Source organism: Rhea pennata, chromosome 15 (genome assembly GCF_028389875.1).
Source record: "Rhea pennata isolate bPtePen1 chromosome 15, bPtePen1.pri, whole genome shotgun sequence".
Classification (NCBI taxonomy): Eukaryota; Metazoa; Chordata; class Aves; order Rheiformes; family Rheidae; genus Rhea; species Rhea pennata.
The window spans coordinates 14,854,349-14,866,918 of record NC_084677.1 but is presented as its reverse complement, the minus strand read 5'-3'; the positions used below and the strand labels follow the sequence as shown (position 1 = coordinate 14,866,918).

The window sequence follows — 12,570 nt, the reverse complement described above, 5'->3', positions numbered from 1 at the left end:
TTGCACACACCATGGTGTTGGCTCTCTACTGAATTGTCCTTGCACCTGCATACTGCTTTCCTATCTGCCCTTTGTCTCTTGTACACGTACAGGATTTGCTAAATAAGTTCCTATCCCCAAATACCAGCCTCTTATACTTTGCACAGCTTCCTTTCAATTCTCACACTCATATGAAGTCATTCACAGCAAATAACCCCTGTCATCCTGTTTCTCTGTTTCTCTCTGCCTCATAAACAGAATTTTCTAACACCTATAACACACCATAGCTTCCTTTCCACTTATAAATACAGCCATCTCTGACATAGTTCTTTCTATCCCTCCTCTTTTTATCATCCCACTCCTTCCTAAGTCTTTACCCCAACCTTTTTACCAGATTTCTCCATCTCTTTTTATCTTGGTGTTGACTTCATATTGGAAGGAGCCGTTAGTCTTACTCTCCGCTGCCTTAGCATCCCCCCTGAGTACCTGTAGGGGAACTTGAGGAAGTGTTGCAGTCTTTCAGCTTCTCTTCGCTTTGCAGAATAGGCAGGCTACAGCAGAGTACGAGCATAATGGTGAGAGTGAGTGTGGATGGAGAAAAGGGAGAACACAATCCAAGATGTTTTTGGAAAATTGTAAAAATAGTTTGGGATGAGATACTTTCTTCTGATTGATCATAAACCATTTCACTAGACTAAATAAAGCTGCAATCTTCCTGCCCGAATGCAGGACTTCTTCTCTAACACTGAAGTAGTTTTTATCCTTTGGATCCTCTGGAGTTTCAAATCTCAGAAGTAGAGGTTCCCTACAATAATGCTGTGGTGGGAGTAACTTTGCTCCTGGGATTTGGAAACAGCTTATTTCTTCTATACTAGATATACTAATGAGTCTCAAAGATCAGACATGATTAAAAACTGCATCCAAGAACAGTATCTGGTATTACTCCTTTCTTAAGTTTGTAAGCTTTGAACCAGATACAGCAAAGAAGTAAGTTGCTTTGATGAAGCCTTTTTGCCTCACATTCTTAAGCAGGACTATTGAGACTGAAGATTTATTTGTAGTAATGTTCTGATGTGGGTTTTTGAGGACTGAATAAGGATCACTTATTAAACTCAGTTGAATTATTAAGAGAATTATTATGTAGGAGAATTTTGTTAACAATCATCTACCCTGTCCATCTCCTTAAAAATTGTCCATCTTCTTACGGGTGAAAGGAGCTTAAATTTTATGTTTGCAATTATAATATATCCTTCCTGATTCTGAGCTAGCAAACTGTGGCCTTTGAGCTATGAGAATTCTCTTCTGAATGCAAAAGCAGCTACATTATAATATTTTTGTCTTCTGGATCTTTGAAAAGTCTGCAAACATAGAATGATAAAATAAGAGAGATGTTCATTTTATTCATACAGGTCTAGTATGACTCTTTCTTACCCTGTTACAACTCATCCTGTGATATGAAAAGTTCTTGTGTTCCTTTTAGTCATTCTGCAAAACTTGTATGATGATCTTGTGCTTTGTTTTTACAGTATTCTGTGCCCCCAGTACTGTCCTTTTTGTGATGCCTTGGTATCTCCTAAAAACAAATTGGCTGAGACAAGTTCCATCTCTTTTTTCTCTCACTCTCTTTCTTCATCCTCATCATTTGCCATAGGTTGAGTTAAAAACAAGCATTGTTGAAGCTGGATAGTGGCCATTGCAAGGGGACAAGGAGCCAAAGATAAATTATTTTTTTCACTGTGATACCTGGGGTCTAGAAGGATGATTTCAGCTGGAAAGAGCTTGGACACCTTCCATCCTACCAAGCAAATTCCTATTCTGAGAGGTCCTCCCCTAGAATAGATTCAGAACCTCATGTTTAACTCTTTATTCGTATGATTCATATGATTACTTTCAAATAGATTTAACTCTGATTTAAGAGAAAAATAAACTTTCAACATGGATGAAAAGAGAACAGTCTGGTTGCATGTGCCTCTGTTAGAGGTAAAAGTAATTTGAACCTTCTCTAGAAGGATGCAACCCAAATCAGTGTGAATATATGGAAGAAATCTGAATGCTGAAGTGCTGTGATACTGAAGCTGTCTGTAATACACCAAATGACCTAGTTTCTACTGGTGCTTGGTCACATTTTAATCAGTTATATGGCATGATTGCCTTTGCCAACAGAGGATGAAATTCAGAGAGCTCCATTTTTCCCAATATTAAGTCTATATTACTGAAAAAGAACAAACTACCCACTTTTTTTAGCAGATGTCTCAACTTTATATAGAAATGGATGGTCGTGAAATATGGATATTCCCCTTAAGTGTAGTCATTAAGGTTGTGTAACTAATGGTGGAATTTGACCTAATGTAGCTCTACATTAAGTAGCCTCTGTAGTGATCTAACATAAAAGAACAAGGAACACAGGGCCAGCTCTTGTGACTGACGTTAGTGGGTAGAGCCAATCAGTGGCATTACCAAGCTGAGGGGAGTTTTTCCACAGATCCACTGATATCTGCTTTTGCCCTGGCTTTTTGTCACTGTTGTCTGGAGGATCTGGACTGCATTCCCGGAACGCTGTCCACTTTGCTGAGGAGATAGTGTCTGCAGTGAGTTTGCAATTCCCTTTTCAGAACAAATGGTGGGGTTTGCTCAGACGTACGTATAATAAGGTTCTCCATCTCCTCCTTCCCCCAGTCCCTCTCTCAAATGCTGCTTTCACCCTGTAGCCTGGATCAGTTATTTAATGGCAATGAACATTTTCAGGAAGGTAACCTTTCGGCTTGTGATTTGTTCAAGGACTCTGGAATTATAATTGTTGCTGTAAAATGTATATAATTGGTCTCTGTGGCACACATCCAACAAGTAATAAAAGCTTCTTTCTCTGCCTCTGCAGTCAGTATTCTCTCCCTATGTTACCCTCTCACTTTTGCCCCTCTCAGGCAAAGAGAGACCACAGTGCCAGTCTGTTTTAAGTGCAATTTGACAGAGCGGCATGTCTGCCATATATCCTGACATGGTGTGTCCCAGCTGCGGGTACTGGATTACTCCACGGCTGGAAACCGTCACACTTACTTTAGTTAAAGATAAATATGTTTTCTGGACTTTGATTTTGAACACCGCTTTTCCCTGCGTACTCTCCAGATACTTGGGCTCTAGGAATGACGGGAGTTTGTGAGTGCAGTAACCTACCATAAATTCACATGCTTAATGATCTACAGGGGACTGCATTTAAAATTTTACCAGCAGGTAAAACTGTTGTACTTTTTCATACAAAAAGCAGATTTTTTCCACAGCTCATAAAAGTACATTACTAATAGCATCAAAAACTAACAACATGTTGTGCATTGTATTATATCACTGCTCAACTTACAGTGAAGTGAATATTCTTCTTAGGTAAGTCCTGCAAAACCTACTTTATCTTCAATGCTAGATGGGGCATTACTTTCTAATGCTGTCTACTTCAGTGAATCTGTTTAGCAACTCAACGGGAAAGAGGAATTTGTCAAATCTCACTGGAAATCTATCCGAAATGTCAAACTAAATGTTACACCATTCTGGTTTTGTCAAAAGGGTAAACGTATATACTGCTGTGTATGTGATATTATTGGTTGTAATGGTTGCCTTGGTGAATTTTGCTGTACAAAGTAACACTGTGTAGTATTAGCAGATATGTTTGTTCTGGTCCCTCAGGTCAGTTTGGCCTTACATAAAGAAACGTGTTACATGCAGTAGTCTGATAGTGCCCTGTTCACAGCTTCATTGGAAGCAATGGAAAGACTCCCATGGGCTTCCCTGATTGCTGCTTGTTTGCTGGCAAATTTTCTTCAGGTTGGAACTGAGGCACTGAAGAGTGAGTTTAACATAGGGTTTCTGTTTAAAATAGGATCAGTATTTTTTGCTATATGAATGCAGAAAACACTGTATGCTAACAGTACATATGTGGTTATCATTACCAGTTAATGGATTGTTTCCACTTCGTTTTTTATGGCTGTATATGTATAAACATTTCTAATCTAGCTGTGCCCATACTTGTAATCAGTATGAGTATGCTTAATAGGTTGTTATACACTTCTAATATGTTTGAGCACAAAAGCAGGTTCCTGTGGGGTTTCAAACAGCAATAAAGGAACCTTTCAAATGTTTCCCTCTGTGAATTTTGAGTCCTGAGCAAACTGGGAAAACACCTGAAGGTTGCTTCAACTTGTTTTCTAAAGATTACAGCAAATATACTTCATTTCTAAACTTCAGTGCAACTAGTGATTGAATCTTTTCTCCTTGATCATCAACTGAAAGATTATCACATTGAAAAGATCATTTGAAGGCTTTTGGCTTTTAACATCTCAGTTAAAATACCAGTGACATTTACCATTCATTGACCACACTGGTGTGTTGCGTGAAATCTGTGTTTAAGAAACATTTCCTCCTTGCTTGCAACTTCCCATGGACCCTCTCTAAAGCCCACTGGTACATCCCAGTCTTTTACAACAGCAAATCACAGTATCCATCCAGCAGCTGCTGCCTGTACCTCTGTTTATTGGCTTTTTCTGAAAGTAGTTGCCATTCTATCTGTTTTTAATAGTTTCTAATGAAGTACATGGTGAGATCATCAAATTCATTTCACTAGTAACTTGCCCTGACTGAAAATATAAAACTCCACGAACTTTCCCTACCTTCTTTACTATTTCTGAGCTGTTTTTCTCCTGGCAGAGCAAAGCTTTTCTGCTGTTACACTGCTATTCTCTCTCTTCACACTTTCTGCCAAAATAAGACAGAATAAATCTCAATATTAATTTGTTTAAACAGATTTTTGGCATGTTTTGTCCTTCCAGTAACATATTCCTGTAATTCCAGTTACATATTTTTCAGGAAAACTCTAGGCTAATGTATTTTATTGTAGAAGGGTTAATTTCCATCTGTCTTTTTTTTTTTTTTTTTTTGGCAATTTATGCCATTTTTGCAATTTATGCCATGAAAAATATGAATGCAGTATGAAACAAAAAAAAATTTAAACTTTGTCTTAGGTCAGAAAAGAGTATGTTTTTCTTCTGCTTTGGTTGTTAGAAAAAAAGTGAAGGAGGATTAAAATTCCTGTAAGGCTGGAAACACTGAATCAGTTTCTTTTTAATCTGAAATTCTGTGATCAGAAGGAAAAATTCTTGGGCATTTTCATATGGAGTGTTACAATAAACAAACAATGGTGTTTTGTGTGACTTGCTCATATCTATAGTGAGAACAGCATAAGGCAGTTTTTGTGGATGAAATGCTGTTGACAGTAACACCTCTGCTGTGTCACTGGGCAACTAGGGTTGCACATCTGGGAGAGCAGACTCTGGCTCAAAAGTTATTTTAGTAGCCATATGAGAATAAGGCACCAGGAAGGATGGAACTTTTCCACCTGCAAAGAGCAATTGGAAAATGATAAGTCTGAAGTAGAAATACTCAGGATTTGAATGCCATTTTGAAGGCTGTGAAGTTAAGAACAAGCTCCTGATACACTTCAGAACCATCTGCAATGCAGATGAACTCAAAGTCATTGCGGTTGCATCATTGTAACATGATAATTGTACATAAGTCCAAAGCTATTTTAGCAGGACACTGTTGGGAATATTGGATGCAAGTCTACTAAATAGCTAATGTCATCAGCACAGATCTAAATATGGCCTGTGCACAAAGGCGCTGGAATAGTAAAGGTAATCTGAACATTGTACTACTGCGAGGAAAAGACATGAGAAAAGGCAGAGGTACTGTTACTGGTATCTTGGTCCTCACCCATAATCCCAGCTCCTCTCTACCTTCAGTCTGACCCTTTCATCCAACTTGCCTGACTTGTCGTCTTGTTTTGCACCATCCTTCCTCTTCTCTGTTGCTTCCCTCTTGCTCTCTGATTCTGGTCCCACATACGGTAGTTTCATCAAGTGAATGAAAATAACTAGCAAACTTTTCTCCACCCAGCATGCTTCAGAGCTAGAGATACCTGTCAGCTTCCCTCAGTGACTTATTTTGAGAGAAATGAAGCAGTACATCAAGCATGGCAAATGAAAAAATAGCAGAGATACCATAGGCCATCTTGCTCTAGCAGAGCTTCTAGACCTCGCTGACAAAGTGATACTTTCATCTGGGGGATTCTTCTACATTTTTTTGTTTAGGTCTCATGGTGAAGGCTTAACACATACAACTGAGTGTAGTAGGAGAGGTGGTTGTACTATGCCTCAGACAATGTGGTCCAGTATTGATTCTCTGTGGTCCCGGATGTTTGGCAGCCATAAGAGTCAGATGGGAGCATCAGACTGTGTGGGCTGTGCAGTGCCACATCCTAGCTGTTCTATATTATGCTCTTCATGTCCAGAAGTGGATTATTTCTCACCTTTCCCCCCACCTCGCATCGAGACAGTGAACTGGGCAGTCTCAGACCAGAAATTCATTCTGCCCTAGGTTTGGCCATAAGCCCAAGAGGAGGCATGCAGCTGTTTGCTGCACAAACTGTCAATCCTTATTTCCTCCAGAGAAAAAATAGTGAATTAAGTGAGTCTTCTGATGGTGGGATGTGACTTATAAGCCACCAGCTGGACCATACTGCCCAGAAAATGAATGACAACATTGCTGACTAAGAACTAAAAGTTTGAATATAGGAATCCAAAAGGAGAATATGATTATTGCTTTTAACTTGCTATATACTTTTAAAATACGCTTTATGAGAATTATGCATTTCAGATCCTCAAATCCTGAAGTGAGAAAATGATTTATTTCTTCCTTGGTAGAGTGAGTGACATCATAAATATTAGAAAGAAGCATAAAGTCTGATTCCACGAATTTGAATCAGGATAAATCTCAGTTTACTGTTTACAGTGACTGACATCATCACTGCAGTGGAGAGGCTGGGAATTTGTATATCGGTTTCTGATTGTTCAAAGCAAGTTAGTGGTCCTCACTCACCTCACCTCACCTCCACAGCTCACCACATCACCATAATTGCTAATAAAATGTCTAGCATTTCCTAACTCAGACTTGTTGATAGCACCTTTGGGTTGTGGCTGTTTGCCATTCCGAGTGAATGTGTAGGTGCTCAGCAGCAATGAAAAGTTGTCCTGAAATATGTAAAATTAGGCAAAAATACAAATTGGTAGCAACTTCTGACAATTTTGGCCCTGCATTTTGAGGAAAGGTTAGAGGAGAGCAAGAGGCAGAATTATATTTTTAATATACATCATTCTTTGTTTCTTTTTACTCTTTCAAGGTCAGATTTCAACTCATTGCTGTTGAAACTTTGCTGAATTTTATTTTTCTGATAAGACTTCTATTTCTGAGTGATTAAAAAATTGTTGAATTTGTGGAACAGTACTGGGGAGTATTGACTGAATTTTGCAAGATCTCTGCTCTCCTTTCAGATTCATTGCAGCTGCTGATTCATTGCAGTTACGTGGTACAGCATTCCAAAAGTGTCTAAGCAGCTTCAGCCCCAAGACTGTGGTTATGCATCTAACAGCAATCCTTCTTAAGACCTGACTTTGGCAGCTTGTTACTGCTTTTGCACTACCTTTTGTACTTGGTTGACACAAGCATTTGTAGAGGCATGTGGCAGGCTAGATGAAGAAACTAATACAGCTGAAATTTAACCCTGCAAAAAAAAAATGAGATGTTTTCAGTTGGATCAGCTCTGCCTTTGCAGAGCAGTAATGAGCAGCCAGATGAGGCAAAAGACCTTCCAGTTTCCAAAAGTTGTGAAACTCCAAAAGGTGTCAGATATATCTTTAATCTCTTGTCTATTAATGAGAACACAGGTTCCTGTGTATCTGTATCACTTATGAAAACAGGAGACAGGTAAGTTGGGCTCTTTTTGCAAAATTTACCAGTATTTTTACCCTTGTTTCTAATATCCTTTAAAAGGCAAAGAACATGAACATCAGAAAGGTGAAATTTCAGTTCAGTGACTTAAGGCAGATGATAGCCAATGCTGCTGTTATACAGTCTTAAGTTACTACATTGTACTGCAGTGCTATAAGGTTGTCAGACAGTGATTAAGCAGCAAAACAAATTTCCAATAGCATTTAGATATAAGAAGCCAAGTTAGTAATGGAGTGCCAAGACAAAAATGAGCTTTGGGGGTTTATTTACTTCTGACAGATCTTTGATGTTGCTTAAACTTAACCTAGCTTTTTTTTATGTTGGACTTCTGTCTAACATATTTCTGCAACTTGTAATATTTTGCATTGCACTTTTTTCCCTTATGTGTGCCATGCTATCCACTGCTGCCAACAAACATGTCAGGATATCCTCTAAGAGATACCATAGTGGAGCTGTCCCTTTTAAGAAGTGCAAGTGTGATTATGCTGCAGTGAAGACTCAAAATCCAGGTCTCTGAAAGGGATTTTTGGTATCCAGTTTTCAAAGCATATAACTTATTTATTGACAATAGAACGTGGTAAAAGCTGCATATTTCACTCCTAGCTGGTGAAAACCTGGAAAGTCACTTCTGTCTTTGGTAGCTCCATTTTCATTACTCCCATTCCCAAGTCCCATTCTCACAGCTTTCTTAGGTCTAAGCATGCAGGGTTACTAGGAAGGAAAGGGTCAATACAAGGGGGGAGGAAGGATCAGGATGTCAAAATAAGGTATATGGTTCTCCCTCCAGCTTTTTACTTTCTCAGAGCCTGCATTTTTTCTGCTATATGCAGGAAGGAAAGTGAAGACAGAATCTAGAAAATGATTTGTTTTTAAAGAAACTTCTTGCTGCTTTTAATCAGAGTATAAGTAGAGACTGTCACTTCAGCTAGGGAGACTCGCTGATGAGAGATGGAGTGAAATACTGAAGGTGTAGCAGGACAGCTGGTAAGCAGAATCTGCGGACTGTGGTTTTGACACAACTGTCATTTACCTACTCTGTCCACTGATGTTTACAGCTGCCTGGAAATACTGCTGACTTACTTGGCCTGCAGTGAAAACTGAATGGTATTTTTAAAGCGTTATGTGAGCGTCAAGTGAAAAGTGGTCTGACAGAGCTTCCAAGATAGCTTCGCCGTCCCTGAGCCACTTCTGCCACGCTACGTAGAACACTGCTTGTTTGTACAACCTCTGCTTTTATTACTGATCATGAGTAAATGCTGCTGGTTTTGTCATATTACAAGGCAATAATTTTTTATAATGCTGCAACTGCATTCTGGATTTTTCCAGTTTTGAAGTCTCATCAGGGAATGTACATGAATTAAAATCTTATCCACCCGGGAGCAACCAAGACCAGCACTAACAAAAAGCCCTTTTTACCCCAGAGAATGCATTGAGATCAACTAAAGGGCATGCCCACACACAAAATTACTCCAAAAACTTTACTTGCAATCCAGGAATCATTAATAATTACTCTCTCTCAGGACAGGTCCTGTAAACACTTCCTCCCACACTAATTTGCTGTGAACAATTTCAGTGTGAGTATAAGGAGAAAGTACAGTGTTGTGGTTACTATAGTTTGTCATCCCTTTCAGAGCTCTCCCACAGTACTTGCCCACTTCTTACTGAGTCCTCCTTCAGTGATGTTCTGCATTTTGTGTTCCTTTCCCAAGGCATCTCATGGAGTAACATTGAAAGAACATCTGTCTCTTATTACCTTCACCCCGGGTGATCATCAGTGTTGCTGTGCAGGGATTGTCATACTCATAACCCTGTCAGACAGACGTGGAAAGGAAAAGGCAGATCAAGAGCTCTTGGCCTTTCAAGAACTCTAGAGAGAAGCTGGCAGGGGTAGCTCACAGAAGACAGAATTTCACCCAGTAAAGTCAGAGTCAGTGCTGGTGTCCGCCTAGGACTCACCTTCTAGGAATGCTAATAATAAAAAGACTGGGCATATTTCCTGTTTTAAAGAGACTTTAAAAATTCTCCATATGCTTCTTCTCAAAACCATTCTTTTCATCATTCTGATGTTTGCAGTATCCTGGAAAATAATATAATTTCCTTTCCCAGGTGGTGAGTGTATTGTTTTTATAGGATTTGAAACATTTCTTGACCTGGTTAGAGTATGAGCAAATAGAATTTAAATTCATGTCCAACTTGTTCTACATTGCCTCTGTTTCTATTTCAGGTTGAACCTCCTCTGTTATTACTCCATACTTTGCATGATGCTATAACATGCTAGAGTAATTGCTGCTACAGAAGATAGACAGGTCTTGCCATTAAAGAAAGAAACTTGTGAACAAGCTCTTGTAAAAGAGCTGGAATTTGATGTGGGGAAAGTAGGAGTTAAACTGGCTTCTGCATAACAGTTTTATGCTTGACTTTTCATCCCTGTGGTTGATTCCTCAGTCTTGTCTTCCATGGTGACTTCATTAGCAGTGAGATGCTAATTAGATTTCATATTTATGATTAGAAAATAAGATCATTAGACCTCCTTTAAATAGATTTTTATGAGTTTTGGCTCAGTAAGCTGAGTCAGCAGTATAGAGTCTGCAAGGCTGAACTTACCAGCTTTGAAAAAAAAGGACAAATAGAGCAAACAGTAATGGAACAAGAGTCTGACCTAAAATCCCATGTAGTTTCTATACTGTATTAATTTTTGAGCATAAGAGAAATAATTTTTTTTTGCTTCTCCTAGAAATATTGCTAGTGATATAGAAAAAACCTTTCTTCTTTTGTTATGTTTCAGAGGGTTCAAAGCCTGAAATTTCATCTAATTCTTAAAATTTCACTTGTAGTCAAAGATAATATATTGAAAAGATATTGATCCGTCAGCACTGTTTACCATCATCTGCTCACCAGCAAAATCTTCATTTCATGGATTCAGAAAGATTAGAATATATAAGCACTGACACATACTGCCAGACCTCTTCCCCTGGGGATGTTGGAGAGTTTACACAATACTGAAGAATCAGAACCATTTAAATACTGTTTTGAGTCAGATTTATAAGTGCTGTGTAAAGCCGTTTTCTATTCTTGTAAAAATCAGCACCTCAAAAAGCCCTAAAAGGCCATTTTTTCAAATACTTAGCATTTGAAGAATGCTACAGTTCTTCAAAAAGGAAAGATTTTTGAAAGAGCTTGGCTGCAATTTTCACGTTTGCAGGTGGAGTGTGATTCTGACATCACGTTACAGTTTCCATTTTCCTAAGATTTTATTTCCAGAGTCAGCAGAGAATTTGACAAAACGTGATCCTTCCTCCTGAGCACTCCCCATAACTCTCCTCACGTTGGACTGTTCTGCTCTTTCTTGATTGCATACGTGTGCCTTCTTCTGAGACCTCGAATTGTTAATTGACCCCAGCTGTGGTGTCTGCAGGAGGGGAGGGTCTGTAGAGGCACTGGCTGTCTCCTGCTCCATCCAGAGCACAGCTCTCTGTGGCTATAAGAACTCTCCTCTTAAATTTTCCTCTACAATGGAGTCATATTTAAAAGTCACTTGCAACTTCTGTTTAGAAGAAAAGGGAAGTCAGGCAGCCCCCAGCACCTTTCTATCTGCTATATATAGACAGTAAGTTTGTGAAAGAGGATGGTGGGTGTACGTTTCTGGAGCTACACGACACAGTCCTGCTACAGCAGGGTAAGAAAGGAGAGGACACAGAGCTAGAAAACAAGGAGGTGACCAGAAAGCATAACGGGGAGAAGTCAGTTCATAAAACAAGTACAGTCATTTCCATCTGAAAGGAAAATTTTGATTTCCAGTTATATAATACCGAGTTCTTTCTGATTTCTGCTGAAGTTTTGTTCCTCCTGGGCCAAGTTGTTTGTGCTCTATTGCATACTTTATTGTGGTCAAATGGCATCCAGTTTTCTGCTGTGTGTTTTGTGTTCTGCTGCCTGACAGGTTCATGTGGCTTTAGGCAAGTTTGAGAGGATAACGACTGTTGTCAATTAGCCAGTAAAATGGCTGTCAAGGGCCATTTCCATGGCACTCGATGACTGAGAGTGAAGCTTGCTTCTTCCAGTGACTTTGAGGTGGAAAGACTGCTGATAGTTATTCTGTAGGACATGCTTGTCGTTTTTCAAGCAGCGGTCCAGCTAGCATGTGCCAGAGAACAGTCTCCTCTTTGAAATTCAGATAATTTTTAAAGGAGTATTTACAAATGGGTAACAAAATGAAAAAAGGTATAGTTTTCTATTTTGTCTACCTGAACTTACATAAAATGAACAAAATGCATATGCAAATGATAGCAGTCATCACCCTTAGGAGAATGGACAAGTTTGATCCTGCAAAATAGATAAGCCATTAAAAGCTAAACATGAATGATAAGTCTTCACAGGGCTAGGTGTGGAACTATTATATCTTAGCATAATGTGCTTCAGATGTTTAACTGAGTCATATTCACATCACAGGCAACATATGCTGACGTTATAATGCAGCAGTATGCATTTCTGTTATTTTTCTTGTGTTTGGAATAGTATTGTTTGCTAAGATCAATCTTCATATTAAGATTATAAGAGTTGGCTTCTTATTTGTTCTTTCTTTGTATTTTGGGTATTTTCTCTTGCCTAGCTGTAGGACTTCTAATATAAGATTCCATCTCCTTTTTCTGTGATGTTGTAAAGCCTGATATGTAAAATATCATTTGCAAATTTTCTTGGGCAATGGTGAATTACAGTGAGATTACCTGACAGACTGAGGCCTTTTCTTTGTAAGAATGGCCTACACAT

General features: G+C 38.9%; 1 protein-coding gene across 1 annotated transcript in view; it reads left to right on the top strand.

The window, feature by feature from the left end:
• Positions 1-12,570, top strand: part of CARD11 (caspase recruitment domain family member 11) — a 61,802-nt gene that overhangs the window by 16,328 nt on the left and 32,904 nt on the right. The window contains 2 exon segments of the mRNA XM_062588625.1: positions 10,765-10,804; positions 10,806-10,836. Of these exon segments, the coding sequence (XP_062444609.1) occupies positions 10,765-10,804; positions 10,806-10,836 (71 nt within the window).